Source organism: Bos indicus x Bos taurus, chromosome 2 (assembly GCF_003369695.1).
Source record: "Bos indicus x Bos taurus breed Angus x Brahman F1 hybrid chromosome 2, Bos_hybrid_MaternalHap_v2.0, whole genome shotgun sequence".
NCBI classification, from domain to species: Eukaryota; Metazoa; Chordata; class Mammalia; order Artiodactyla; family Bovidae; genus Bos; species Bos indicus x Bos taurus.
In genome coordinates this window covers 84,507,514-84,533,308 of record NC_040077.1, presented here as the reverse complement: position 1 = coordinate 84,533,308, position 25,795 = coordinate 84,507,514, and the positions used below count along the sequence as shown (strand labels likewise).

At 39.5% G+C, this 25,795-nt stretch overlaps 1 protein-coding gene across 1 annotated transcript in view; it reads left to right on the top strand.

The window, feature by feature from the left end:
• DNAH7 (dynein axonemal heavy chain 7) overlaps window positions 1-25,795 on the top strand; it is a 273,330-nt gene that overhangs the window by 6,669 nt on the left and 240,866 nt on the right. The window contains exons 3-5 of the mRNA XM_027563310.1: window positions 14,706-14,768; window positions 19,704-19,812; window positions 20,551-20,698. Of these exons, the coding sequence (XP_027419111.1) occupies window positions 14,706-14,768; window positions 19,704-19,812; window positions 20,551-20,698 (320 nt within the window). The remainder of the gene's footprint in view (window positions 1-14,705; window positions 14,769-19,703; window positions 19,813-20,550; window positions 20,699-25,795) is intronic.

The window sequence follows — 25,795 nt, the reverse complement described above, 5'->3', positions numbered from 1 at the left end:
CAAAATCACTGCAGAAGGTTACTGCAGCCATGAAATTAAAAGACGGTTACTCCTTGGAAGAAAAGTTATGACCAACCTAGACAGCATATTCAAAAGCAGAGATATTACTTTGCCACCAAAGGTCCGTCTAGTCAAGGCTATGGTTTTTCCTGTGGTCATGTATGGATGTGAGAGTTGAACTATAAAGAAAGCTGAGTGCCAAAGAATTGATGCTTTTGAACTGTGGTGTTGGATAAGACTCTTGAAAGTCCGTTGGACTGCAAGGAGATCCAACCAGTCCATCCTAAAGGAGATCAGTCCGGGCTGTTAATTGGAGGGACTGATGTTGAAGCTGAAACTCCAATACTTTGTCCACCTAATGTGAAGAGCTGACTCATTTGAAAAGACCTTGATGCAGGGAAAGATTGAGGGCAGGAGGAAAAGGGGATGACAGAGGATGAGATGGTTGGATGGCATCACGGACTTGATGGACATGGGTTTGGGCGGACTCTGGAAGTTGGTGATGGACAGGGAGGCCTGGCGTGCTGTGGTTCATGGGGTCGCAAAGAATCGTACACGACTGAGCGACTGAACTGAACTGAAGAAATAATATTTGAAAGTTATTTCCTTTATTTTAAAAAATTTCATCTCAATGTTAAGGTTTGCACTCAAACTTTTCTGACATTAAAGATTTGGACAGGGGGATACTGATTACATTTGTTTAAATTTTTGGTAAAAACTGATGTGTTCTTAAATAATAGACATTGTAAATGTTTGGAAGAGCAAATGGTAGAATTGGAGCCATCAGGCTAGTTTAGGAATACATAGCTTTTCTTTTTTTGGCCAGGGGTGAGGGGGTGGGGGGCAGTGGTGGTGGGTGTGGGTGTGGGGAGGGATTGCAGAAAACACTGAAGTTACCAGCAGTTTTTCTTTTAGCCGATTCTACCCTCATAGCTTCCATGACAGTAGACTCTTTCACTAAAGGAAGAAAGGTGCTGGGAGTGGGGTTGGGGTATTCGGCGCTGCTCTGATTACCCTGGGTCATAAAGAAACAGACTGCTTGCCCTGTGGTCTCTGGTAGAGCACCCACTTTTTTCCAAAATCAGCTTCTAGTACTGTGTGCTCCACCCATCCAGCAAGTTTTTAAGCATACTGTGTGATGACCAAAAGTTTGGAGTTCTCACAACTGGCAGAAGTTGCTGGTATTTAAAAAGTTACAGATTTGCATCCCATAAATTCGATGAAAAAATAAGCCCCAGGCATCTAAGCCCCAATGAGTACTTGAGCATATAAGGCCTTTCTATCTGAAAGACCTTGAATGATTTTCATTACAGACCTTCATGCTCTCAGGGATGATCCTTGTTAAAATCAAGGGTGCCCAGCACTGGTAGCTGCCAGACTCTCAGAGCTGGGGACCTGACTCTCACCCTTGCTGCCCACCTCACTCAGAGCCCTCCCATGAATCTGAAATCCTTTAGGGAGGAAGGAGAGAGTGAAAGAGTGGAGAGAGGTGGAAGGATAAAAGAGCATTGCTTTTGATGTCTTGGATGATTTCCTGTGAAAGAGCCTGAAGATAGGACATGTGTGCAGTTGAAGAGGTGATCCCAGAAAGCAGGAGTAAAGGATCAGGGAGAGTAAAACTAGGAGAAACCAATATGAGGCAGCTGGGATGATCCTGCCTGAACTTCATCCATCTGAGGATGGTTAGGGTGGAGGATGCTAGCGTCTAACCCATAAGCTCTCATCCTATGTTGATGAAGGTTATTCTTGAGGATGTTAATATTCCACCTACTTCTGGCTGCTCATGTGTGAGTGCAGAATGGGCTACCCTGAGGGTCTTGTGCATGCATACTCAGTCACATCTGACTCTTTGTGACCCTATGGTCTGTAGCCCACCAGGCTCCTCTGCCCATGGGATTCTCCAGGCAAGAAAACTGGAGTTGGGTAGCCATTTCCCTCTCGAGGGAATCTTCCCAACCCAGGAATCAAACCCATGTCTCCTGCATTGCAGGCAGATTCTTTACCACTTGAGCCATCGGGGAAGCCCCTGTGTTATAGCATCAAAGAAGCCTCACAGCACAAAGCATGAGACACTTTTCTGAGCAGCTCTGCTCTTTCTACATGAATTGAAGGCAGTACAGAACTGTTCATTGCAGCCACATCTGAAATCAAGAGGTGAGGCCAAGAGGATGTGAAAGAAAGTGTAACAAGAGTTGTCTTGATGGAAAAATCAATGGAATTCTTAGTCCAGCCTCTCAAAAGTTACAAAGCAGAGAGAAGGAGTGGCATATGTCTAAGTCATCTCATGAATTGCTTATCAGCATTAAAAATATGTAGATATTTCTTTACAATTTACCCCTCTGATTTTATTGAAGATCAGCATTACTTAGCTAGATGATATTCTGGCTAATGCGTGGCTGCTCTTTTTGGTTTGCCAGAGGGCCACTATTTATAAAATATTATATGTATATGTATAATTTTTTGCTGCAATGCAGGGCAGAGAAAAACATGAAGGCTCTCACCACCCTTCACCTGGGGTGCTGCTGAGAATGGGGTGGTAGTTCAGTGTGCAAAGGGATGCTGTAGAGATTCCAAGAAGTCAAGTGTATGGGAATTGGTGTACAAGGCTGGGCTTATCTCCGTTGTACTTTTGAAGTAGCTCTAATGCAATAGACCTCATCTGAGTTGCCCCTGTATCCCTGTATGATAATTTTAGGGAACTTGGACTATGTATTTCTTTCCTTCTATCATTTGCAGCTGTACTCTTAGGCTTTTGCTACATCCTCATTCTCTCCAAGGAGAAGGAAATGGCAACCCACTCCAGTGTTCTTGCCTGGAGAATCCCAGGGACTGGGGAGCCTGGTGGGCTGCAGTCCATGGGGTTGCTGGGAGTCGGACACGACTGAGCGACTTCACTTTCACTTTTCACTTTCATGCATTGGAGAAGGAAATGGCAACCCACTCCACTATTCTTGCCTGGAGAATCCCAGGGACGGGGGAGCCTAGTGGGCTGCAGTCTATGGGGTCGCACAGAGTCGGACACGACTGAAGCGACTTAGCAGCAGCAGTAGCATTCTCTCCAAAGGGAAGCCTTTCACTCTGAGGACACCTGTTGTACTTTTAGCTCATATATGTTTTGCCCTTGTTTCCCTTTATACCCTATAGCCTACTGGGGATTAAAGAAAACAGAGTCATTTGTGGTATAGCATGGTATATGCATGAAACAGTCACCTAATTTGGTGTTTGTTCTTTGGGAAGTATTGTTTGAAGCTCATTGCGGTTTTCTTTCACTTCCTTCTTCTTCACTTCCTATGTTGTTGAGATACAACTGCATATATCTCACCCTCTCCTTCCTCCCCCTGCAGCTGTGTTCATATGTTCATTGTCCTGTTCTCTGTCCATTGCTGCTCTGCAAATAGGTTCATCAGTACCATCTTTCTAGATTCCATATATGTGTGTTAGTATGTAATATTTGTTTTGCTCTTCCTGACTTACTTCACTCTGTACAAGAGACTCTAGGTTCATCCATCTCATTAGGACTGACTCAAATGTAGTCCTTTTTCTTGCTGAGTAATATTCCATTGTATATATGTACCACAGCTTCTTTATCCATTCACTGTGGATGGACATCTAGGTTGCTTCCATGTTCTAGCCATTGTAAATAAATGCAATGAGCATTATATGTCTTTTTCAATTTTGGTTTTCTCAGGGTATATGCCTCAGAGTGGATTGCTGGGTCATATGTTGGTTTTATTCCTAGTTTTTAGAGGAATTTCCACACTGTTCTTCATAGTGGCTGTATCAATTTACATTCCCACCAATAGTGCAAGAGGGTTCCCTTTTCTCCATACCCTCTCCAGCATGCGTTGTTTGTAGATTTTTTGATGAGGGCCGTTCTGACCGTGTGAGGTAGTATCTCACTGTAGTTTTGATTTGCATTTCTCTAATGATGAGTGACTTTATTTTTTTGGGCTCCAAAATCACTGCAGATGGTGATTGCAGCCATGAAATTAAAAGACGCTTACTCCTTGGAAGGAAAGTTATGACCAACCTAGACAGCATATTAAAAAGCAGAGACATTACTTTGTCAACAAAGTCCATCTAGTCAAGGCTATGGTTTTTCCAGTAATCATGTTTGGATGTGAGAGTTGGACTATAAAGAAAGCTGAGTGCCGAAGAATTGATGCTTTTGAACTTTGATGTTGGAGAAGACTCTTGAGAGTCCCTTGGACTGCAAGGAGATCCAACCAGTCCATCCTAAAGGAGATCAGTCCTGGGTGTTCATTGGAAGGACTGATGTTGAAGCTGAAACGCCAGTATTTTGTCCACCTGATGCGAATAGCTGACTCATTGGAAAAGACCCTGATGTTGGGAAAGATTGAAGGCGGGAGGAGAAGGGGACAACAGAGGATGAGATGGTTAGATGGCATCACGGACTCAATGGACATGAGTTTGGGTAGACTCCAGGAGTTGGTGATGGACAGGGAGGCCTGGCGTGCTGCGGTTCATGGGGGTCACAAAGAGTTGGACACGACTGAGTGAACAGAACCGAACTGAATAATGAGTGATGTTGAACATCTTTTCATCTGTTTACTAGCCATCTGTATGTCTTCTTTGGAGAAATGTCTGTTTGGGTCTTCTGCCCACTTTTTGATTGGGTTGTTTGTTTTTCTGGTATTGATTTGTATGTGTTGCTTGTATATTTTTGAAATTAATCCTTTGACAGTTGTTTCATTTGCTATTATTTTTCCCATTCTGAGGGTTGTCTTTCCCCTAGTTTATAGTTTTCTTTGCTGTGCAAAAGCTTTTAAGTTTAATTAGGTCCCAGTTGTTTATTTTTGTTTTTATTTCCATTACTCTAGGAGGTGGGTCATAGGGGAATCTTGTTGTTGTACATCTTTTTTGGACAAATGTTTATTCAGGTCCTCTGCCCATTTTAAAAGTTGGGTTATTTGTTTTTTAGCATTGAGTTTTATAAGTTCCTTGTATATTTTGGATATTAATTTCTTATTGGATACATCATTTACAAACAAATTCTCCGATTTTGGAAGTGAGAGGCCTTCCATTTGTTCATAGTTTCCTTTGCTGTGCAAAAGCATCTTAGTTTGATGTAGCTCCACTTGTTTATTTTTGCTTTTGTTTCCCTTGCCTGAGGAAACATAGAAAAAAAATATATATGTATCACTAAGACTGGTGTCAAAAGGCATGCTACCTATGGTTTCTTCTAGAAGTTTTACGGTTTCAGATCTTATATTTATGTCTTTAAATACATTTTGAGTTTTTCTTTTATATTGTATGAGAAAGTAGTCCTGTTTGATTCCTTTGTTCAGTTTCCTAATATTGTTTATTGAAGAGACTGCCTTTCCCCTTTGCATATTTTTGCCTCCTTTGCTGTAGATTAATTGAATGTTGTTTCAATTGAATGCACTGTAAAACTACAATAGTCAAAAACAGACACACAGTGCAATTTGAAATAACAGAATGTGATACCTCTAGCTTTGTTCTTTCTCTAGATTGTTTTGGCTCTTCAGGGTCTTTTGTGTTTCCACATAAAACAATTCTTCCAATCCATGATATTGGGAATCAGAGATACTGAATAATACCTTATAAACTGAGAAGAAACTTTGAGGTTGAAAAATGAGGCAGGCAATTCATTAAGTGCAGGTAGGAAGTATATTGTGGGTATCTTACACACAGGCAGGAAATATTGAACAAATGATCTAGAGGCATTCACAGGTGCACTTAGACCACTGAAAGGGTGCGGGGGAGTTTAAAAGGACCAAAGCCAAAGACAGAATCTGACTACTGGAGAGAAGCATGTCAACACAGATGGGAACTGGGGATTTGTCCTCCACCTGGGTGTCTTATGACCATTAACCATCTGTGTCAGCAGAAACATAGCTCCAGTTTTCAGGTATCAGACGAAGACAAAGGTAAAAGTTAAATGGGAATTCATCTGGCTTGGGTATATTCCTTGTGAATTAGGCTAAAGCTTAATCCTATATAAAGGAGAGGGGGTTGGACAGTGGGCCTAAGTTAGAGTTGACAAAAAGGAGTTAGTTTGGTCCAGTCACACTCATGAGCATGGTGTATCTTTGCATTTCCTTGTCTTCAGTTTCTTATCAGTGTCTTGCAGTTTCCAAGTACAAGTCTTCTGCCTCCTTATATTTATTCTCATATATTTTATTCTTTCATTGCATTGTAAAAATATTGTTTACTTAAATTCTCTTTCTGATGGTTTTTTAGTGTATAGAAACAGCAGATTTCTGTATTAATTTTGTATTCTGCAACTTTACCAAATTCATTGAGTTTTAGTAATTTTTGGTAGCATCTTTACAATTTTCTATACATAGTATCATCTCGCCTGCAAACAGTGAGTTTCCATTCTTCCTTTTCCAATTAGGATTTCTTTTCTTGTCTGATTGATGTGGTTAGAACTCCCAATACTATGTGGAATAAAAGTGGAGAGAGTGGGCAACCTTGTCTTTTTCCTAATCTTAGAGGAAGTTCTTTCAGCTTTTCACTGTTGAGTATGATGTTAGCTGTGTGCTTGTCATATGTGGCCTTTATTATGTTGAGGCATATTCTCTGGTGGCCCAGATGTAAAGAATCCACCTGCAATGCAGGAGACCTTGGTTTGATACCTGGGTTGGGAAGATCCCCTGGAGAAGGGAATGGCTACCCACTCCAGTATTCTTGCCTGGAGAATTCCATGGACAGAGGAACCTGGAAGGCTACAGTCCATGGGGTTGCAAAGAGTCAGACATTGCTAAGTGACTAACACTTTCACTTATATTCATTCTGCACCCACTTTGAGAGTTTTTATCATAAATGGATGTTGAATTTTGTCCAAGACTTTTTTTCTGCACCTATTGAGATGATCATATGGTTTTTATTCAGTTTGCTAATGTGTATCATGTTGATTGATTTTGCAAATACTGAACCATCCTAGCATCCCCAAGATAAGTCCCACTTGTTAATGGTATATGACTCTTTTACTGTATTGTTGAATTTGGTTTGCTAAAATTTTGATGAGGATTTTTATGTCTATATTCATCAGTGATATTGACCTGTAATTTTCTTTTATGTGGTGTCTTTCTTTTTTGTGCTGGATTGGTTATCAGGGTGATACTGACTTCATTAGAATGAGTTTGAAGGTGTTCCTTCTGCAATTTTTTGGAATAGTTTGAGAAAATGGGTACGGATTCTTCTTTAAATGTTTGGTATTGACTTGTGAAGCTGCCTGGTCCAGGATTTTGTTTGGAAGAATTTCTGTTTTATCACTGATTCAGTTTCATTACTGGTAATTGGTCTGTTTAAATTTTCCATTTCTTCCATTCAGTCTTGGGAGATTGTACATTTCTAGATTGTCCATTTTATTGGCATGTAACAGTTCATAGTAATCTCTTGTGATCCTTTGTATTTCTGTGATATGTTATAACTTATTTTTCATTTCTGATTTTATTGGGCCTGATTATATTTCTGATTTTATATTATTTTATATTATTTTTATATTTTCTGATTTTATTTATATATTTCTTGATGAATTTGGCTAAAGGTTGATCAATTTTATCTTTTCAAAGATAAAAATTCTTAGTTTCATTGATCCTTTCTATTTTTTGTTTTTTTCTGAGTGTGTTTTGTAAAGGTCTGTCTAGTCAAAGCTATGGTTTTTCCAGTAGTCATGTATGGACGCGAGAGTTGGACTATAAATAAAGCTGAGTGCTAAAGAGTTGATGCTTTTGAACTGTGGTGTTGGAAAAGACTCTTGAGAGTCCCTTGGACTGCAAGGAGATCCAATCAGTCCATCCTAAAGGAAATCAGTCCTGAATATTCATTGGAAGGACTGATGCTGAAGCTGAAACTCCAATCCTTTGCCACCTGATGTGAAGAACTGACTCATTGGAAAAGACCCTGAGGCTGGGAAAGACTGAAGGCAGGAGGAGAAGGGGACAGAGGATGAGACGGTTGGAGGCATCATCGACGCAATGGACATGAGTTTGAGTAGGATTTGGGAGTTGGTGATGGACAGGGAAGTCTGGTGTGCTGCAGTCCATGCAGTCACAAAGAGTCCGACATGACTGAGCAACTGAACTATTTTGTATATTTCTGCTATAATCATTGTTTTTTTTTCTTCTATTAATTTTGGGTTTATTCTTTTTCTATTCTTTAGGTAAAAGGTTAGGTTGTTTGCTGAGGTTTTCTTATTTCCTGAGGTTGGCTTGTATTGCTATAAACCTGTCTCTTAGAATTGCTTTTTCTGTTTCATAGATTTTGGATTGTGTTTTCATTTTCATTAGTCTCCAGGTACTTTTTATTTCCTCTTTGATTCTTTAGTGGCTCATTGGTTGTTTAGTAGCATATTGTTTAGCTTCCATGTATTTGTGGGGTTTTCTTTCAGTTTTTTTTTTCCTTATAATTGATTTCTAGACTCCTACAGTTATGATCAGAAAAGATGCTTGATATGATTTCATTCTTCTTTAAGTTATAGGAACTTGTTTTGTGGCCTAGCATGTGATATATATCCTGGCAAATGTTCCATAGGCACTTAGAAAGAATGTGTATTCTGCTGCTTTTGGTTGGAGTGTTCTATGTATATGATCTGTTAAGTCCATCTGGTCTAATGTATTGTTTAAGGCCAGTGTCTCCTTATTACTTTTTCTGTCTGGATGATCTGTCCATTGATTAAGTCAGGTCTTAAAGTCCCTTACTGTTATCCTATTATCATTACTTTCAATCTCACTATTTTACCTTTTAGTCTTCCTTCTAGTTTGTAAGTGGTTGATCTTTCTTCACTGTGTATGTGATTTTTTTCCTTTCATAATTTCATATTTCACTTAAAGAGCTCCCTTTAACATTTCTTATAAAGTCAGTTTTGTGATGCTGAACTCTTTTTAGTTTTTGCTTGTATGTAAAACTGATCTCTCATTCAAATCTGATTGATGACTCTGCCACATAAAGTATTCTTGGTTGTAGGCTTTTTTCCCCTTTCATCCATTTAACTGTATCATGCCACCTCTCTTCTGGCCTGCAGAGTTCCTGCTGAAAAGTCAGTTGATAGCCTTATGAGAGTTCCCTTATCTATAACTAGTTGCCTTTCCCTTGATGCTTTTAATATTCTGTCTATCTTTAATTTTTTTTCCATTTTAATTTGCAGTGTGTAATGTTGAGGCCCTCTCTTTGGGTTGATCTTGTTTGAGACTCTCTGTGCTTCCTGGACCTGAATGTCTATTTCCTTTCCCAGATTAAGAAAGTTTTTGGCTATTATGTCTTCAAATGTGTTCTCTTCTTTCTCTTTTATTCTGGGACCCCTATAATGTGAGTGTTGGTAAATTTAATGTTGTCCTGGAGAACAACATTAAACTCATAAACTTCTTATTGAAAACTTTTTTGCTTTTCAGCTTGAATGATTTCCATTACTCTGTCATCTAGTGTTGATCTATTCCTCTATATCATCTGTCTCCTAATTTTGCCTAATTCTGTATTTTTATTTCTATATAATTGGTAAGTTTGATACTTTCCCCAATCTTGGAGAAGTGGCCTTATGTAGGAGATCCCCTGTGAGGCCCAGCAGCATACTCATCTCTGGTCACAAGAGCTCAGTGCTCTAGGGTGCCCTCTGTGTGGGCTATGTGGGCCCTTCTACCATGGCAGGGTGACTCCTGACTACCTCTTCTCCAGACTGATTGGTTGCCAGGCCCTACCAAGTATGGAGGCTGCCAACAACTGGTGGACAGGGCTGGGTCATGAGAAGGCTGGTTGCACAGCTCCAGGCAGTCCTGGAGCTAGTGCCAGCCCACTGGTGGGTGGAGTGGGGTCTTGAGGGGGGCTGGCTGCAAGTCTTGGTGTCCCAGAGCTAATATCAGCCTACTTGTGGGCAAGGTTCCAGGACTGAGGGTGCTCCTGGGACTGGTGTTCATTTGCTGTTGAGTGAGGCAGTGTAATGTTGCTAGTGCTGGTCGACTGGTGGTTGGAGTTACATCTCAGGATCTCTGGCTTTGAGGGTCCCAGAGTTGCTGTTGGCTCCACTGGTGGGTGAGGCCAGGTCCAAGTGTTAATGCTGCCTCCCTGGTGGGTAAAGCCAGTTCTTGATGTGTCTGTCTGCAAGGTCCAGGATCTGGGATCTGATGTCTGCCTGATGGTGAGTGGTCCAGTTCCTGGGCCCCTCTGATGGCTAGGGCCAAATTTCTAGGTGGCTGGGAGCTGAAAGGGGTTGATGGCATCTAGTCTGCTGGTGGGTGAGGCTGTGTACCAGTGCTGGTAAGCTAGAGGGAGGGTTCTACAACAGCACTTGCTAGCACCAATGTCCTTATGGTAGAATGAGCTCCCCAAAATGGCTGTCACCAGCATTTGTGTCTCCAAGTTGAGTCCCAGTTGCCTCCTTCCTCTCTGGAAGGCTGTCTGGTATAAGTAAGTGGGTCTGACTTAGGCTCCTTTCAAATTATTGCTTCAGCCCTGGGCCTTGGAGAGTGTGAGATTTTGCATGTATCCTTTAAGAGTAAAGTCTGGTTTCCTAGAGCCTTCTGGCTCTCCCAAAAACAAGTATGCTGGCCTTTAAAGCCAAACATTCCAGGGGCTTGCCTCACTGGTTGGAGGACCTCTTGGCTGGAGAGCCTCATACAGAGCTCAGAGAGATTCCTTCAGGAGAATCTCTGCAATTGAGATTATTCTCCTTTTTGTGAGTCACTTGACTATGTAACATCTCTGTCCCTCATACATGCCTTATTGTGGTTTCTTCTTTATATCTTTAGTTGCAGAATATGTTTCTATAAGTCTTCAGGTCATTCTCATTGAGAGTTCTGTAACTATTTGTGATTTTGGTGTGCCCATGGCAGGAGGTGATCTCAGGGTTTTCCTGCTCTGCCATTTTGGCCCTAATTCCTTTCTCTTTACTTTTTAAAGGCTTGGTTAACCAATTTATAATTTTTATTATGATAAAGTCAATTATTTTAAGGTCAGTTTATCCAACTCTGTAAGACTGAATTATTAGTAGGCTGAGATGGAGCACATTATCAGGGTAGGAGAGCAGGATAAATACATACACAAATTATATTTCAGACAGAATTTAAACAATAAGAGAATTACCAAGAGAGTGCTATACATATTTAAAAATTGCTCACCTGCAATTGGAGGGTTTTTTTTTAAATCTAAATTTAGTATTGGTCTTGAAGAAAGTGTTGATTTTAACAGGGATATTGAGAGAGACATTGGTGGCTCTGTTAGGGTACTTAATACTAGCTGAAATAACAGACAGACCCTCAAATCTCAGAGACTTAACCTAACAGAGATTACCCCTTGATCATGTGAAGTCAGATGAGAATCAGTTAGCTCTCCTTCACCTTATAGCAGCACTGGCAGAAACACTTGCCTCCTCACTGGCTGTGGCAGGAATGAGACTGCTATGAATGAGGCACACCTCTTCTTAAACTACCTGATGTGGTGGTCACTTTTCATTGGCTGATTAGAGTTACAAGGCTATGAAGTAACTATAACAGATGCTGAGAAGTGAAAAGTTTAGAGCATATTGAGGAGGCTTAGAAAACCAAGATGACTTGTGTTTACTTTAATACAGGGCCTTTTGATCTTTCTGACCAGGGGAGCAGAGGTTCAGAGCTGTGTCTTAACAAGGTTATGTGACCTTCAGTCGCTAGCATTTTCTGTAAATCAAGGTCCATTATCTCCTATTGCCTGGTTTATTAAAAGCTGTTGAACTATCCTCGGTAATGACTCTGGTTTCCTTCTCACTGACCTTATTTATTGCTACCAGGACGGTTAATACACCTTTGTGTGTCATTGCGTGATAAATACCACGATGGTGTAATTTATCACACAAACTGTGATGCCATTGAGGGTGCAAGTGCTACTGCTAATGCTTAGGTAAGAGGTGTGAACTGGGACTGTCTCCAGCAAACCGGGACTGGAGGTTACGCCAAGAGGAGACAGTGATGGTTCTCTGCTGCCAGCCAGGCCGATCAAGCCTCCAAGCCCATGTCTTCTATAATATAGCAGCAACCCTATCCAGCCCTTTCTTGCCCCTGATTTACATCTTTACTCAAACAAAATGTCTGAAAAGAGGCCTCACTACTGTAATCTAACCAAGTGCTTCTCTGTCTTTCCCCACTCAATCCCTTTACCCAGTTTTATTGTTTCCTTTGTACTTACCACTTCCTGAAATTGTGTTATATTTATTCTGAAGTAGCTGTCTCTATCCCCACTAGAATGTAAGCTCCACCAGGGGAGGGACTTTGTTTTGTCCATATCCAGTGCCTTAAAGAGAGCTCGACACATGGTAGGAATTCAGTAAATCATTTTCTAATATTTGAACTGTGGTGTTGGAGAAGACTCTTGAGAGTCCCTTGGACTGCAAGGAGATCCAACCAGTCCATTCTGAAGGAGATCAGCCCTGGGATTTCTTTGGAAGGAATGATGCTAAAGCTGAAACTACAGTACTTTGGCCATCTCATGCGAAGAGTTGACTCATTGGAAAAGACTCTGATGCTGGGAGGGATTGGGGGCAGGAGGAGAAGGGGACGACAGAGGATGAGATGGCTGGATGGCATCACCGACTCAATGGACATGACTTTGAGTGAACTCTGGGAGTTGGTGATGGACAGGGAGGCCTGGCGTGCTGTGGTTCGTGGGGTCACAAAGAGTAGGACATGACTGAGTGACTGAACTGAACTGAACTGAACTGAATAAGAAAATTGTCATACCTTCTACTTCACCATCAACCCCAATATCCCCTCCCAAGTCATCATTTGTGCTACTGTTGTTGCTTGTTGCTGTCTTCAGTAAGCTTGTTGCTGCTACTCTGTCTTCAGTAAGCTTGTTGCTGCTACTCTGGGAGATGCAGTTGAGACTCAAGGCTAAGTTTCCATCCTTTCTCATTTTGGAAGTTTCTTTGAATACTGTGTTCCACACCATCTCCTATCCTGCATGAAAGCATATAATTTTTAATACTGACTGAACTGTGTACTTTGTGGAGGCAGAGACTACCTCATTGAAAAAGTCCTCATGGAGACTTCCCTGGTGGTCCAGTCATTAAAAATCTGCCTTGCAGTGCACGGGATGTGGGCTCAATCCCTGGTCAGGAACTAAGACCCCACATTCCCCAGAGCAACTAAGCCACTGTGCCATGACTAGAGAATCCATGCACCATGATGAAAGATCCCATATGATGCAGAAAAATAAATATTTTTTTAAAAAGTCCTCATGCATACAATACTCACAAAAGTGGTACACTACTTACTCACAGAGTTGTAAAGAGAACTGAATGAGGTAATTTTTGTAAACTTCTCAATACATAGCACATGGTGTGATCAATATAAAATATATTCTCATCAATATAAAGATTGACAAGATAATTAAAATTCTTTTTGTACTGTGTACTGTATCTTCAAAATCTATACTGTTAAACACATCTCACTTCATATGAACCATATTTCAGGTGGTCAGTGGCTCCAGGTGGCTAATGGATGCTGTTTTGGATAGTGTAGCTGAAAACATAGAAATGGCAGATACAAAGCCATTCCTTCTGGGACTGTGGGAGAGAGGCTCAGGGAAGAGACTTGGAAGATGCATTCCTTCTCTGAAGCCTACATTAAGATCTCTTGGAGAGGAAATGGCTGTGGCCCACCTGGGTGGCAAAGGCATTTGCTGAAATTTTGTAGGCTTAGGCTGGGAGGTAAGAAAACCATGTGCTTGCATGTGGAAGAATTTGAAAGGAAATCTCCCTCTGCCATGTAAGGGCAACTTTCTGGAAAGCTGCCCTTAGGGATGCCCATGAAAACCTGCCACCCTGCTGGAGGGGGTCTGCCACTGGGTCAGCCACACACCACAGGCTGGGAAGGTGCCCATGGGCAAGGATGCTAACTGGCAGCCATACCATGGAAACAATGATAAAACCCTGGAACCAGAAAGAGAGTCCCCTCCTCTCACAGAGTTGTTTTGATACCTTTTATTAGTTCTGGTTGGCAAAAGACAGATGTTCAGAGTCCTGTTCAAGAATCACAAAGGAGGGCAAAAAGGGTAGATTTGGAGCTGAGAGCAAATAAAGTGACCATTAGCAAAAAGCATAACATATATGTATTTTTAAATTTATTTATTTTTAATTAAGGGATAATTGCTTTACAATATTAAATTGTATTGGTTTCCGCCATAGATCAACATGAATTAGCACAACTTATATTATCTGCTTTATAGATGGAAGTATGATTCTCGATAGTGCCTTCTCTTACTAAGTGAAATTCCTACCATGGAATCATACTCTACTCAAACGATCAGCACTTTTTCCTGAAAGTTGCTGCTAAGAAGTACATGTTACTTCCAGTAACTTGAGGATACGTTAACCTGAATACACTATCAGCTTAGTAAGTGGAGCATTCTGGTTATCAGAGGACAAAAATGGTATTTTAGTGATAGAGAAGGGAGATGGAGCAGAGTAAGACCTGGACACTAATGAGATTCAGATAAATTCCAAGGAGATGATGTAATGGACAAGAGGCTTTGCACATTTTTAAAGCTTTCTGATAGGTATTGTTGGATACGATTTTCCTTTCTTGCCTTGCCATATTCCAAGACAAACATTGAGAATTTAAAAAAATAGTAGAGTATGCCTTTGAATGAATATTTTGGATACTAAGTGCTTTACTGTAAAATTTGATTGTGAGGATAAGTTTTAGCTCTAACAGAGTAAACCTTTTTTTTTTTTTTTTTTTTGCATGTAGGATAAATCAGCCAGCAAAGAAAAACCTAAGACACCAGGAAGAATTTTACCACAATTGGCTACGGTAATTTACATGTACACTCCCATTGGGTTTTAGCCCTTTTTAAAATGTTATTCGTTTTCAAACTCGTAAATAAGTAACTAAAATTATGATTTTGAATTTTGTGCTCAATTTGATTATTTTCTGTTTGAGAAATTCTGAGGTGCACATAAAATAAAAAATAACTATCTTAATAAATGTAACCTATAATTTCCTACTATTCTCTACTGAATATTTGAATATTCTGGATAGAAATGTTTCCAAGGTGGTCTAGCAGAAATATTTCAGTGTTGGAATTAGGGAGTGAAGCTGGGGGTTATGTTTTGTCACTAATGACTCTGCCATCTAAGGGAGTCACTTACATCTCTGAGCCTCAGTTTCTGAGTTTGAAAGTAAGAAGGGTTATTGATTTTTGAGATGCATCTTCCAACACTGAAATTTACCATCTTTTTAAAATTTATCATTATGACCATAAATTGTCATTGTTCTGTGGAAGAGGCAGTTAACAAACATTTTCAGTTGACAAGTACTGGGAAAGATATACTTGACTGTAATAAATTTTTCCATTTAGTAGTTATATTGAATATAATGACATTCAGTGTGCTCTTGTAACTCCTGGAAGTTGAGCTTAAGTGGAGGTTCAGTGCAAATAATGTTGTTGTTTTTTTTAAATTGTGATAAAATATGCATAACATACAACTGATCATTTAAACTGTTTTTAATCTATAGTTCATTAATATTAAGCACAGTCGTATTGTTGTACAGCCATCACCACCATCCATCTTCAGAACTCTTTTTATATTGCCAAACTGAAACTCTACCCATTAGACACTAACTCTCTGTTTTGCCCTCTCCTCAGTCCACAGCAACCAGCATTCTTTCTGTCTCTATGTATTTTCCTATTCTAGGTACCTCATGTAAGTAGAATCATACAGTATTTATCTTTTGATGTCTGGCATATTTCACTTAGTATAATACTCTCAAATTTCGTCCAAATGATTATTTTTTGAAAGATATTTTAAAAGCTGAGAACAAACTAATAAAATTGAATTTGTGTTGCTTTATACAGAAAGATTCCTGATAATTTAAGATGGAGGATGTTTTTCACTTATAAAACTTGACTTACTATTCTTAGATAAAGTAAATGAACATTTCAAAATATACATTTTAACTGAAAAATTTTTTAATAATGCCAGATTATGCTGCCAAGTTCTATAGGATTGAGACATATCTTTTCTGTGGTTCTACAAAATCTATCTTAAATTTTCTAGCTTAAAATACAGGACTTGAAATGGAATAGACACATGTTTAAAATTTGATAAATTTAAAAACAAAATTACCCTCAGTTTGTTGCATCTTGTTAGTATACAGGTTTAGAGATGTAAACTCAATTAAAATTTTCTGACTTACTAGTCAGTGGCTGAGTTGAATACTAATCCCTTCTTGTCATTGGCATATACTAGTCTGAAATGCTTTTGTTGGCTATTTAAACCTGGTTTCATGTTCTTATTTGGCCATATCTTGCATTTTTCAGCATTCTTTGAGTTTTGTGTGTTTTAGGGGAGATCATATTTTTAAGAGATTTTAAAAAGTTCACTGACAAACAACTAAGAAACTTTTATTTGAATATTAAAATTTGTTCTTGGATAAAATTTTCCAGCAGTAGTTAAAACTACTGTAGTAGTGATTTTCATTCCAGGCCTTTGTTTCTGGTGGTGATCCTTGTTGAAATCAAGGGTAACCCAGTGCTGGGGGATCTGATCCTCTTTGAGCTGGGGACCTGATTCTAAACCTTTGTGAACATCTCACTCACCTGAAATCCTTTATGGAGCAAGATCACAGCAGAAGATTGGCAAGGTAGATGAAAGGATGGAAAAGCATTGACTTACTGTCTTAGCTTACTTTCCTATGAAAGAAGAGCTTGAAAAAAGGATTTGTGTGCAGGTAGTTTATTTAAAAGTAGCAATAAAGGATTGGGAAGAGTAAAACTAAAAGCCAGTGCAAACATGGGCTATCAAGTTCTGAATATGAAAGGAAGACACAGATTCAATTGTCAGTGCTTAAAAATAAGTACATTTTACTTTAAAGGCTGCCCATCTGGGTTTCTTGAAGAGCCGTAGGTTCTAGCAATAGTGGGTCTGTATTCTGGCATTGTAGTAGCTGGCTCGAGCTAATTAACTGTTGCATTTTTTTAAGACAGAGGTTTTCTCCCTAGGCCACAGTCCCCAAGGCCCTGTAGCGTTTCCTAGCACTGAAGCTGGGTGCTGATTAGCTATCATCACTAGCTTTACTCCCTCTTTTATGATACTTGCCAGAACTGTGTAGGTATAAGAATTTATGACCCCTGCCTTAAATGATAGAATGAACGTGTGAGTTGCCAGGGTAATCTGGTTGATAAAGTCATGAGAATAGGAAGATCCTCTGGAGCTGGAATGTAGAGGAACTCATTAGCATTGGGGTCCAGCAAGACAGAAGGCTGAAAAATCACTTGCCAATGTCTGGGGCTGAGTAAACTCTGTGGAATAAGCACCCATGTTAGGTAATAGGCACCCATATCAAACCGACAGCAGAGTGAGCACTTGCTAATGTATTCCAAATGTCACCCACCATGCCATTCACAGGCTTTAATGTGATTTGTTGTTGTGTATTTATGCCTTCTTTCAGTTCAGTTCAGTCACTCAGTCATGTCTGACTCTTTGAGATCCCATGGACTGCAACATGCCAGGCCTCCCTGTCCATCACCAACTCTCGGAGTTTACTCAAGCTCATGTCCATTGAGTTGGTGATGCCATCCAACCATCTCATCCTCTGTTGTCCCCTTCTCCTCCCACCTTCAATCTTTCCCAGCATCAGGGTCTTTTCAAAAGAGTTGGTTATTCACATCAGATGGCCAACGTATTGGAGTTTTCAGCTTCAGCATCAGTCCTTCCAATGAATATTCAGGACTGATTTCCTTTAGGTTGGACTGGTTGGATCTCCTTGCAGTTTAAGGGACTCTTAAGCATCTTCTCCAATACCACAGTTCAAAAGGATCAATTCTTTGGCGCTCAGCTTTCTTTATAGTCTGACTCTCACATCCATACATGACTACTGGAAAAACCATAGCTTTGACTAGATGGACCTTTGTTGGCAAAGTAATGTCTCACCTTTCTAATATGCTGTCTAAGTTGGTCATAACTTTTCTTCCCAGGAGCAAGCATCTTTTAATTTCATGGCTACAGTCACCATCTGCAGTGATTTTGGAGCCCCCAATAATGAAGTCTGCCACTGTTTCCCCATCTATTTGCCATGAAGTGATGGGACCAGATACCATGATCTTAGTTTTCTGAATGTTGAGTTTTACGCCAACTTTTTCACTCTCCTCTTTCACTTTCATCAAGAGGCTCTTTAATTCTTCTTCACTTTCTGCCATAAGGGTGGTGTCATCTGCATATCTGAGGTTCCTGACATTTCTCCTGGCAATCTTGATTCCAGCTTGTGCTTCATCCAGCCCAGCATTTCTCATGATGTACTCTGCATATAAGTTAAATAAGCAGGTTGACAATATACAGCCTTGACATACTTCTTTTTGTTCCATGTCTAGTTCTAATTGTTGCTTCCTAACCTGAATACAGGTTTCTCAGGAGGCAGGTCAGGTGGTCTGGTATGTCCATCTCTTTAAGAATTTTCCATATTTTTTTGTGATCCACACAATCAAAAGGCTTTGGCATAGTCAATAAAGCAGAAGTAGATTTTTTTCTGGAACTCTCTTGCTTTTTTGATGATCCAGTGGATGTTGGCAATTTGATCTCTGATTCCTCTGCCTTTTCTAAAACCAGCTTGAACATCTGGAAGTTCATGGTTCATGTACTATTGAAGCCTGGGTTAGATAATTTTGAGCATTACTTTACTAGTGTGTGAGATGAGTGCAATTGTGTGGTAGTTTGAATATTCTTTGGCATTGCCTTTCTTTGGGATTGGAATGAAAACTGACCTTTTCCAGTCCTGTGGCCACTGCTGAGTTTTCCAAATTTGCTGGCATATTGAGTGCAGCACTTTCACAGCATCATCTTTTAGGATTTGAAATAGCTCAACTGGAATTCCATCACCTCCACCAGCTTTGTTCGTAGTGATGTTTCCTAAGGCCCACTAGACTTTGCATTCCAGGATGTCTGGCTCTAGGTGAGTGATCATACCATCATGATTATCTGGGTCGTGAAGATTTTTTTTGTATACTTCTGTGTATTCTTGCCACCGCTTCTTAATATCTTCTGCTTCTGTTAGGCCCATACCATTTCTGTCCTTTACTGTGCCCATCTTTGCATGAAATGTTCCCTTTGTTTCTCTAATTTTCATGAAGAGACCTCTAGTCTTTCCCATTCTATTATTTTCCTCTATTTCTTTGCATTGATCACTGAAGAAGGCTTTCTTATCTCTCCTTGCTGTTCTTTGGAACTCTGTATTTAGATACTTATATCTTTTCTTTTCTCTTTTGCCTTTCACTTCTCTTCTTTTCACAGCTATTTGTAAGGGTTCCTCAGACAGCCGTTTGGGTTTTTTGCATTTCTTTTTCTTGGGGATGGTCTTGATCCCTGCCTCCTGTACAACATCATGAACCTCTGTCCATAGTTCTTCAGGCGCTCTAAAAATCTAATCCCTTGAATCTATTTGTCACTTCCACTGTATAATCATAAGCGATTTGACTTAGGTCATACCTGAATGGTCTAATGGTTTTCCCTACTTTCTTCAATTTAAGTCTGAATTTGGCAATAAGGAATTCATGATCTGAGCTACAGTCAGCTCCCGGTCTTGTTTTTACTGATTGTACAGAGCTTCTTCAAGTTTGGCTGCAAAGAATATAAGATGTCCTAATTTGTTGGAGAAAATGTCTGTGTTTATACATTCTTATGCATTTCATGAAAAAAAAAAGCCTTTTTTCTATCTTGTTTTGTTGATGCTATCTAAAATTTCATATTTCAGGTGAGTACAAAGCCCCAGTGGCAGCAGGCAGCTCCATCGTTCCATTTGAATGTAAAGCAGGATGAAGATATTCCAGAGCAGTTTAGTGTTAAAAATGAACAGTCATATGGTAAGAACTCTAATATTCTGTCTTAGGTTTAAAGAAATTTCCTGGAGGGAAAAAAAAAATCACAACATGTAGTTAAAGCAATGAAAGTGGAAAGTTATAATTATGTTTATATCAAATGGAAAAATTTACCCCAAAAGTGTTTCCTCAGAAAATACTTGATATCATGTCTTAGTTGTTTCAGACTATTGCAAATGCTATAAAGGCTGATATTTTAGGAATTGCAATGTTTATAATAAAACTTTGAGTAACTGTTTTCAGAATTTGCCTCTGTGTCAAAGACTAATATTTTTTCTAAGGGGGATTGTAATAGGTTGTAAACATTACTTCTAAATTATTTACATTAATATTTTTATTTTGACTTATTAGATTGATTACAGTAAATGTTAACATCTTTTCCTCATAGTTCTTTAAATTTGCTAAAATAACTTTACATTCTGTGTTTATAATGATTTTAATTTTAAGAAGGTTCTATGCAAAATCGTTGAAAATTTGAGTTTATTTGCATTTATCAAAATATAAAATTGAGTATTCTTGAAATAAAGCTTTCTATTATGATGACATCAAAGGAGATTGAGATTAGTTTAACTTCAAGAAAGGAAATGTGGTTACTTAAGAACTTAAAGAATGTAGTTTTTTCATTAAAAGATACTTCAGTGTTTTATTTTAACCTCTTAAACATTTTAACTTACTTTTAAAGATGACTAATTTACACTTTTTTTTTTTTTTTCTTAATTCAAGCTGAATACAAGGAACGCTTTGGGAAAAAGGGCAGGTTACTTGACCAGATTGATGATAGTCATGCTGGACCATCTACTTCCAGAGGAAAGAGCAAATCTCCACATAAAGAACGAGAGAACTTCAGAAGCACCCTTGTTAATGTCATCATGTAAGTTCTGTGAGCTAACCAATGTGTGTTACCCTAGTTAGAGTCCTTGGAAACTCTTTAATCTAAAATTACAAGAATTCTGTGCATCTCTAAGGATTCCTGAAAGCCTTGTTGAAATGAGGTTAGGTTATAAATAATGAAAGATTGAGCTTAACTCTATTAAGGTGTCCCATTTTTAAATATCATGAGCTGAAAAGGTATGCTGATGAGAATGATCAGTGAAATTCTGTAATAGGGGTAGAAGAGAGTTTTACTCAAGCCAAATTTAGGACTATAGTCTGGGAGATGCAGATTCAATATGCATCTGAATTCGTAGTCCTCTAGACTACAAAATGGGGGAGGCTTAAAAAGGCAAAAATCAAGAATTATATTTGGAACTGGCAAAAAGGAAGGATGCTTGTTCAGTAAGGATTGGTTGGGGTACAGAATAGTTGCATAGTTACAAGGAATTGTAGCTGACAGCTGCTGCTGCGTCGCTTCAGTCATGTCCGACTCTGTGCGACCCCACAGATGGCAGCCCACAAGGCTCCCCCATCCCTGGGATTCTCCAGGCAAGAACACTGGAGCGGGTTGCCATTTCCTTCTCTAATGCATGAAAGTGAAAAGTGAAAGTGAAATTGCTCAGTCGTGTCCGACTCTTCGTGACCCCATGGACTGCAGCCTACCAGGCTCCTCCGTCCATGGGATCTTCCAGGCAAGAGTACTGGAGTGGGGTGCCATTGCCTTCTTTGAGCATAACTGGTGGTATCCTTGAGCTTGATAACAGTTCAGAAAATACAGGTCCTCAGTTATGCGGGAATATGTCTGAAACCACATGCACCTGGCTCAGTTTTAAATGCCTGAAACAGTTACTCCATTTAGATTTTTAAATTCAGTCTTCTCTTTAAGAAATTCAGTCTTCTCTTTAATGATTAAAACAGATGTACAATGCATGTTTGGTAGGTCATAAGACAGGCTGTTGAGAGTTAGCATGAAGTTCAAGCCAAATCATGTATAAGCCAGAATGACTTCCCTGAACCTCAATATGTGAAAATTTCTTCTGTCAGGTGTCAATATTAATACTTGTTATTGGTTGAGAGAATGGGCTCAGTGGGCTTTCTGGTTTTAGGTATGGTGGTTGGTGGAAGATTTAGGGCAGTTTTTTCCCCCATCTTGTTTATTCAGGTGATGTGGTGAGTTCCCTGTAGTTGTAGATCTTTTTGTGCATAAAAGGAAGGAACTGGGGTAAAGTGATCAACAGCATGGTCAGGGCAGGGCTTGCCCAGTCTAAAGTGCAGATCTGTTTACAGAGTGCAGTACAGATGCAAGTTACCAGTTCCTCTTTGCCTGTTTTTTTTGTTGTTTTGTTTTTCCATTGCTTGGTGCTAGTTGTTCAGTAGCCCGTTTCTTTCAGTATGACTCAAGGTGCACACGTTGCCATTTGTGAACAGAGTTTAGTGACACATTACACTGTCACTCCCAGGAAAGCCCCGTTTTACTGTCTCCATGTGACATCTTACTGGCTGGATAGGCATCTTGAGGGGAGGGCAGTGGTCACTTTGTGCTACGAAAGGAAGGCAGTCTCGTGGGCTCCTGTGCAGTTAGAACCCAGGCAGGCGCCTCTGTGGAGTGGCTAGGAGTTGGCTTTTGCCAGGCACCACTGGACATTACCAGCTTGGCCCACTTATACCACCTTTTTTCAGTTAAGCTCTCTCAGATCACACAAACTGTAAAATCAACACTTCAAGCCATGGGTGGGTAGGCCTCTGGTTACAAATTCTTAGAAGCGACTCTTTCACTTCCCAGTGTCCTGGTCAAAACAGACGGTCTTTTTGACACTACGTTCCTGTGCCTGTCATTTTTGGCCCTCCCCTGGTTGAAGATAGAGCCCATTTGGGGTTGCAGCTTTATACAGGGGTGTGAATTTTCCATTTAACTCTAGCCTACAAAGTAATCTCCTGACCTACATGAACATTAAAGTCCAAGGCTCTCTCCCACAAGGGCGGCCGTAACCTCAGGGCTTGGCCGTTCTCTGCCTTATCATTCCGTCTTTTTCCTCCTGAGTATTTCCTTTTTCCTTGAGAACTTGGCTATGCATTCAAAGGAACTTTGTGACATTCAGTGTTTATAGAATTGTACAGGGAGATTTTTCAGATTATCTTTTCTGCCGAGTTGTAAGAAACAGAAGTATCTTTTTAACCATAAAACTCACGTCCATTGAGTCAGTAATGCCATCCAACCATCTCATCCTCTGTTGTCCCCTTCTTCTACCCTCAATCTTTCCCAGCATCAGGGTCTTTTCCAATGAGTCAGTTTTTCCCATCAGATGGCCAAAGTATCGGAGCTTTAGCTATCAGTCCTTCCAATGAATATTCAGGATTGATTTCCTTTAGGATTGGCTGGTTTTATCTCCTTGCTGTCCAAGGGACTCAAGAGTCTTTTCCAACACCACAGTTTGAAAGCATCTGTTCTTCGGTGCTCAGCATTCTTTGTGGTCCAACTGTCAAATCTGTACATGACTATGGAAAAATCGTAGCTTTTAGACAGTCCTTTGTCAGCAAAGTGATGTCTGTGCTTTTTAATACACTTTCTAGGTTTATCATAGCTTTTCTTCCAAGGAGCAAGCATCTTTTAATTTCATGGCTTCAGTCACCCTCTGCAGTCATTTTGGAGTCCAAGAAAATAAAGTCTGTCACTGTTTCCATTTTATTCCATCTCTTTGCTATGAAGTGATGGGACCAGATGCCATGATCTTACTTTTTTGAATGTTGAGTTTTAAGCCAGCTTTTTCACTCTCCTCTTTCATCTTCATCAAGAGGTTCTTTAGTTCCTTTTTGCTTTCTGCCATTAGGGTGGTGTCATCTGCTTACCTGAGATTGTTGATATTTCTCCTGGCAATCTTGATTCCAGCTTGTGTTTCATCCAGCCTGGTGTTTCACGTGATGTACTCAGCATATAAGTTAAATAAGCAGGGTGACAATACACAGCCTTGATGTACTGCTTTCCCAATTTGGAACTGGTCTGTTGTTCTATGTCTGGTTCTAACTGTTGCTTCTTGACCAGCATATGGGTTTCTCAGGAGGCAGGTAAGTTGGACTAATTACAATTCAGTCTGAGTTTCTGGACTTCAGTAGCATGTTTAATCCCATTATTAGTTATTGGTATTCTTATATATGTAAGCTTAATTCTAACAACTTATTTTGTATTTTTTTACTATGTGTTGCTTTATTTAATCTTTTTTATTATTTCTATTGAATCGAATTTTCTATTTTCTTCCTTTATTCCTATTGTCTTAAAAGTTATAAAATGTATTTTTATTGTTTTAGTGGTTACCCAAGCATTTGAAACCATGTATTACGGTTTATATGGGGCTTCCCAAGTGGCACATTGGTAAAGAATCCACCTGCTAATGCAGGAGATGCAGGTTTGATCCCTGGGTTCCAGAAGATCCCCAGAGGAGGAAACAGCAATCCACTCCAGTATTCTTGCCTGGGAAATAATCCCATGGACAGAGGAGCCTGGCAGGCTACAGTCCACGGGGTCACAAGACTCTGACACAGCTGAGCAACTGAGCACACACAAGTACACACACACATTGTAATTTATATTTTCTTAAGTTTAAAATGCATTTGATTCATTTTCTCCCCGAATAATACGAAAGGACTTTGGAGTACTTTAGCTTAGCTCTGAACTTTCCTTGCATTTTTCATGTGATTGCTTATTTTATTTCTACCAATAGTTCTATAATATTTTAGTTTTACCAAGTCCTTAAATTCCCCATTCTCTTTTTTTCCTAAAGTTAACACTTACTTAGATTTACTAACATGTTTTCTAGTTTTTTAGAAAATAGTCTTTGCATTCTGCTTCTTACCTCTAGGTTCATTTTCTTTCTTGCTGAAGTCCATCCCTTAGTAGCTCTTCCAGTGAGAATCTGTAGAGAGTAAACCCAAAACTTTCATTTTATAAAGGTCTCCACTAATTTTGCCTTTCTCTTGAAATGATGAGTAAGCTGGCTGCAGAGTTAAAGGATAATAGCAATTTTCCCCTACAAATCTGGAAAACATTAGATTGAAAAATATTAACATTTTCCCCATTTGGTGGTGGTGGTTTAGTTGCTAAGTAGTGTCCAACTCTTGCACCCCATGAACAGTAGCCTGCCAGGCTCCTCTGTCCATGGGATTCTCCACGCAAGAGTCCTGGAGTGGGTTGCCATTTCCTTCTCCAGGGGATCTTCCCAACCCAGGAATTGAACGTTGGTCTCCTGCATTGCAGACAGATTCTTTACCAACTGAGCTACAAGGGAAGCCTCCCCTAGCTTTATTGACAAATAAAATTAAAGCGTATGATGTGATGACTTAATATACACTGTGAAAGAATTTCTACAGTCAATTTAGCACATCCATCACCTGACATATTTAAACCCCTCCCTTTTTTTGATAAGAATCTTTAAGTTTTACTCCGTTAGCAAATTTTATTTACACAACACGGTATTTTCTATAGCCACATAATGGCATGTATTATTGTTGATGAGAAGCCTGTGTTGCTTTATTTGTTATTACTTTGCAGTCTGTGTTTGTGCAGTTTGTCTTTTCCTTTTTTTCCCCTGAATGTTATATTTTCATAGTCTTCTATACAGGCTTTAAGAAACATAGCTTTATTAAGATATAATTTATATACCATTAAACTCACCTATATTAAATGTACATTGAATGAATTTTAGTAAATTTCTATTGTTGCACAACCTTCACCAAAATCCAGTTTTAGAATACTTCTGTCATCCATAAATTCCCTTTTGCCCATTTCAATTAATCCTCTCTACCACTGGTTGCCCGAGGCAATCATTGATCTGCTTTCTATCTCTGTAGTATTATCTTTTCTAAAATTTCACATAAATCGAATTGTACAGTATGTATGTATTTGAAATCCATCTTGCTTATTGTTTGGGGCTATTATAAATGATGCTGCTATGAGTTTTGCATGCAAGTCTTTTCGTGGACATATGTTTTCACTTCTGGGTAGATACCTAGTTGTAGAAATTCTGTGTTGTGTGTTGATAGGAGGTATATGTTTAAATTAAGACAATTCTAAATTTTCTTTTGCAAATCATCATACTATTTT